Source organism: Bison bison, unplaced genomic scaffold, assembly GCF_000754665.1.
Source record: "Bison bison bison isolate TAMUID 2011002044 unplaced genomic scaffold, Bison_UMD1.0 scf7180017864304, whole genome shotgun sequence".
Lineage (NCBI taxonomy): Eukaryota > Metazoa > Chordata > Mammalia > Artiodactyla > Bovidae > Bison > Bison bison.
Genome location: NW_011494876.1, coordinates 2,787,256 through 2,791,708, shown reverse-complemented (window position 1 = coordinate 2,791,708; position 4,453 = coordinate 2,787,256). Strand labels below are relative to the sequence as shown.

General features: G+C 43.8%; 1 protein-coding gene and 2 long non-coding RNA genes across 5 annotated transcripts in view; 2 read left to right on the top strand and 1 right to left on the bottom strand.

Moving 5' to 3' along the window:
* Positions 1–2,706, top strand: part of LOC104997059 — a 23,390-nt gene extending 20,684 nt beyond the window's left edge. For all 3 annotated transcript variants that reach the window (XR_826284.1, XR_826283.1, XR_826282.1), the window contains one exon: positions 989–2,706. This is a non-coding gene — a long non-coding RNA (uncharacterized LOC104997059). The remainder of the gene's footprint in view (positions 1–988) is intronic.
* A 98-nt stretch (positions 2,707–2,804) lies between these two features.
* Positions 2,805–4,453, bottom strand: part of PSMD6 (proteasome (prosome, macropain) 26S subunit, non-ATPase, 6) — an 18,846-nt gene continuing 17,197 nt past the window's right edge. Inside the window, exons 7-8 of the mRNA XM_010851528.1 lie at positions 3,141–3,218; positions 2,805–3,003 (exon numbers count right to left, since the gene is read on the bottom strand). Of these exons, the coding sequence (XP_010849830.1) occupies positions 2,907–3,003; positions 3,141–3,218 (175 nt within the window). The 3' untranslated portion in view covers positions 2,805–2,906. The remainder of the gene's footprint in view (positions 3,004–3,140; positions 3,219–4,453) is intronic.
* LOC104997060 overlaps positions 3,228–4,453 on the top strand; it is a 2,530-nt gene continuing 1,304 nt past the window's right edge. The window contains exon 1 of the long non-coding RNA XR_826285.1: positions 3,228–4,367. This is a non-coding gene — a long non-coding RNA (uncharacterized LOC104997060). The remainder of the gene's footprint in view (positions 4,368–4,453) is intronic.

The following is a 4,453-nucleotide window of genomic DNA, read 5'->3' as shown; positions in this document are numbered from 1 at the left end:
AGGTGATACCTCAGCATTTCCATCTGTATTAGTCTAATAGTCTTTTTTGTCCTCCATTCATTTTTCCTTTTGAGAAATGTTAAGGTTTGTCCTCATTTTTTAATTGTGTTGTTTTTGCTGTACAACAGTGGAAGGACTGTAAGTGTACACACACCCCTCCCTCCGACCCCCACTTCCTCCCGAGAAACCCCCCCGCGGTGAGCTGGGCCGTCACGCTGCGGCTTCCCGCTGCCTGTGTCGCCCGGGAGCTGCGAGTGTCAGTGCTGCTGTCTCGGTTCATTCAGCTGCCTCTTCTCTCTCTCGTTTCCACAAGCGTGTGCTCCACCTCTGCATCTCTGTTCCCGCCACGCAAATAGTTCCACCAGAAACTTAGTAACACAGTTTTTGATGGTATTTCCTTTCCTAAAAGACTACTAGTAAATTATAATTTCATCTACAGCTCTTCTTTCTCAAAACATTTTTCTCAGTTATTCTGTCGCACTGTTATCCTAAGAAAGTCCGATGCCAAAATCTTCTGTGCTATTGTATGGAAGATTAAATTTTACTGTGGTGTGGTAAGACTACTCAGTGACTGATTGTCATCGGAATTTGATACTCCAACACAAAGTCTATAGTGTATTCAGAAGTCCAGGTTGGTGTCATGTCATTTTGATGTGTTACTTGCTTTAAGACTCCATTTTGCAATAAATATTTTCAAAGTTAAATATTCATAAGATTGTTCATCCCAGTGGATGCACTTTGTACTTCGAGTGCATCATGAATGAGATTATGGTTTATAAAAGTGAGAAGTGTCCAGATTTGATTAAAAACATTGAGCAAAAGGAAGAAAGCTTACGAGTATTTAAAATGGACTAAACACAGCTGTTCCCTCTGTCCCTTAGCAGGAAACTGTCATTTGATGATAATCTTGTTTTTGTATTGGGATGTGTACCCTTCATGAGTAAAACCTCAAAATTAGGACTTTAGTTCTTTGAATGGCTTCTCCTAGATGAACAGCATCTGTTTACCATCAGCCCCAGGTATACAGTACAGAGAGATGTGGGACCTGGACAGGAAACTCCCAACAGCCGTGGGGCCAGGTGGGTAGTAGAAGCTAACAGGGCAGGAATGGGAGCCTGGCATTGACCTCATCTGTATTACAGCAAAGCTAGGTAAGTGACTTTGAATTGTCTTTTTATTTTTAGATAGCCGCCATGAATTTTTTTCCCAGAAATTTATCGGGTGGTGGGAGGGAGCTGGTGACCGTCGTAGCCTGTAGTTGACCAGTCTGCAAGCTGGAAGCTTCTGGAAGCCTCTCACTGGTCAAAAATCAGAGGAGGCAGGCTCAAAACCATCATCATTCTATGTAGTCTTAGTATATAAAAAACATAAGTGAAAAACATCAGTGAGATCACCAGTTTGGAATATAAAATGCAGCTTAAGTGGCCCCGGCAACTATGTGACGGCAGGTTCCTGCTAACACGTGTGGTGATGCCCTAAGAAATACATGTTTGAGTACAGTGTTTTACAGTTTGTAATGTTTTTATGTAAACGAACGTCATAAGCTTGATTTTCTACTGCAGTCTAAAACTGAAGAAACAAGCTGAAGGAAATCTTTCCCTTCAGCACCAGATACCAGCATGAAGAGAGCAGAGATCAGAGTTTGGTTTTCTAGCCGCAGTGTTCAGGGCTATCTGTCCTATACTGTACGGCCTCCAAAACCTGGACTCCCTCACATCAGAATCATATTGCTTATGCACCATAAGGCAAGTTCCCTAGACATTTATCTGCAGGCTTGGTTTTCAGCTTCCCCATCTTGCGCTAGGAATGAACAGCATTTCTTTCTTTTTTACCTTACCTATTACCCTCCTCTAATTTTAGGTGGTAGGGCTAAAATGGTTAAAAAAAAAAGCCAACATCCAGCCTACATTTCAGTTGAAATGCTTTGCTCTGTGATCACGTCAGTCTAGGTGGTTTTATAGCGGGCAGTTGAGGGAAAGTTATTTTAAGAAACTGACATTTTAATGGTACTTTTCCCCTCTAGCATGAACTGCAATGAGGTAACTGGCTGAAAACGAATCCTCCAGAAGGAACGCAATGAGTGATGCCTGTGTTGGCCTTAATGGACAGCACTGATCCTATGGTTGTGGATTTTGTTAAGGGTACTTACATTTCCAGTTTCTTGAAGAAATTAGTGATCCAAGTTGGTAAGGTTTTTAGTAGCCTCTCACCCATGCTTCTCTCCCCTTGATTTTACAGTAAAATGCTGTTGCGATTCTCTTGCTCTAGCAAAACTGCTCTTATCAAGATGAGCCTTCGGCAAGCCTGGACGCACTCAGTGAGCAAATCCCGCTGTCTCCACAGGCATTCCACAGTAGCCAGCTCCGGCCGTGCTGACACTCACACGGTGAGGTGGCCTGGCCACTCCTCTGCGGAAAGCCTCCAGTGCCTCTCTTCCCCTCAGTAGGGGTGTAGATGGTCTCTCCTTCCTCTTTATTTACAGTCACCTCCCTGGAGAGGCTTCTATGACACCCGACAGCAGAGAGCCCTTCACGCCCTACTCATTTCACCGCCACCTTTACCGGGTTTTAGGTTTCTTTTTCCACAGCACTTAACCCCCTCTGATTCCCTAAGTGGGAAAAGATTCCCTATGCTGTATGTTTTAATGCCATCTCTTACTTTTGTTTTATTGAAGGGTCAGGATTTGAACTCAGGTAGTCTCTGTAAGTATTATACCATAAACCAAAGATTCAGAGGATGTAAATGTGATATTACTGGACCCCATCCTTAACGCTGTGCATGTATATAAGAAAAAGGTAAGTTGAAAGAAACAATGCAGTATTTATTTTTTACACAGTTCAACTGGGCACAAGTAAGCTATAAAAATTCCCAATAAGCTCTAAAGAAAACCCTTTGTGTATTTGGTTTTACATATTAATTACTCTAGAAAGTTTCTGAACTCTGTTTAATAGCAGGTCTCCTTTCTTGATAGTCTCTTGGTACTGCCAGTTCTTGCTGTCAGGTCTATAAGTAAATCCAGGGAACACATGAGTTAGTTAGCGGTCACAGTAACGATAGCTGCCCTACTTTAAAAAGAAGGCACTCTGTTTTAGGAATGTCCTTTGCTGTAAGTATTACAAATGATACAGAAACTTACGCACCTGTTGGTTTCCACTACTTCATTCACTTTATCTATTTTGCAGTGTAGCCTCCCAGCAGCAATAAACCTGGAGAGTTCCCTAATTGAGAGAGAAGGGAAAAAGCGTTTAGCATTAGCCTTATAGGGAATTGTTAGAAAAATGAATTGCACTAAATACATGATTCAGTTGTCTTTTACTCAAGGTAATATTTGGACACACAGCAGCTGAGCTGACCCCCTTAAGGGGGACAGTTACTGAACACACCCCTCAACAGCAGCGTGAGTGGAGACTCTCCGTCTGTCTACCGCCCTGTGACGTGGGGGAAAATGAAACCCTTAGATAGCTACGAGAGCTGCACGAAGACAACTTTTCAGTAATACCAGAGAGAATATATGGAAAGTTGACACCTTTAAAATACCTATTTGTAATAGAACTAGGTTGAATTTAGAGATTCATATAAGAGTCCTCCTAATTAAGAAAAATTGTGACAGATGACTCTCCCCGATACTACACCATCTTGCTCCTAGCACAGAAACACCCAAAGTGCCATTTCAAGTTGGTGGGGAAATGTGGCTGAGAATGATGTGAAGGCAGCTTAACTCTCACAAATCCCAGAAACCAGGTAAGGAAAAAAAGATAACTTCTAGCTTCAAAGCGCCACCAGCTTATCTTAAATTAGTAAGAACTCTATGTTTACAGAGCGTGCTCTATTCCTATCCTCATTAAAAATACATTTGATACATTTGATTTAGTCACTACAACAGCCATTCTTTCAACTGTTAGTTTTTGAACCATGTTACTGAGTGGCTTTAGGTAAACTGTGAACATTTTTTTAAAAGCTCACTGGTTCTAAACTCACTTGCGGTCACTTTCCAGGTACTCAAACAGCTGCTTCTCCAGACTGCAGCTGCGAAACCCATCTGCACTACTGTTCTGGGTCTGAGGCCCACAGGGCAAACTACGCAAGCGGACAGCCCCAGCCTTGTGAGTCCTACTGAGATCCACAGGCGAGCTGGGCAAACTCGAGAGAAAGCTAGGACAAGCTGCAGCGAGCAGCACTGCCCAGGCATTGAAAGCAGACTGGGACTCAGCGTGCCCTCTGCCGAGCTAAGACAGCGGGCAGCTGCTGCTTCCCCTGCCCTTCGTTTACGCCCTCGACTCTTGGAGGAGACTCCAGATGCACCACGGTTATCTGTCCCTGCTCATCGCTGCGGCTCTGCCGGCGCACGCCGCCACAGCCGCCCTCCAGTAAGCCAGGCTGGTGCTCCCTCCAGTCGTCTCGGCCACTCCTTCCACCTAGGTGCCCTCATTCACCCTAGTTCCTATAAAAATCT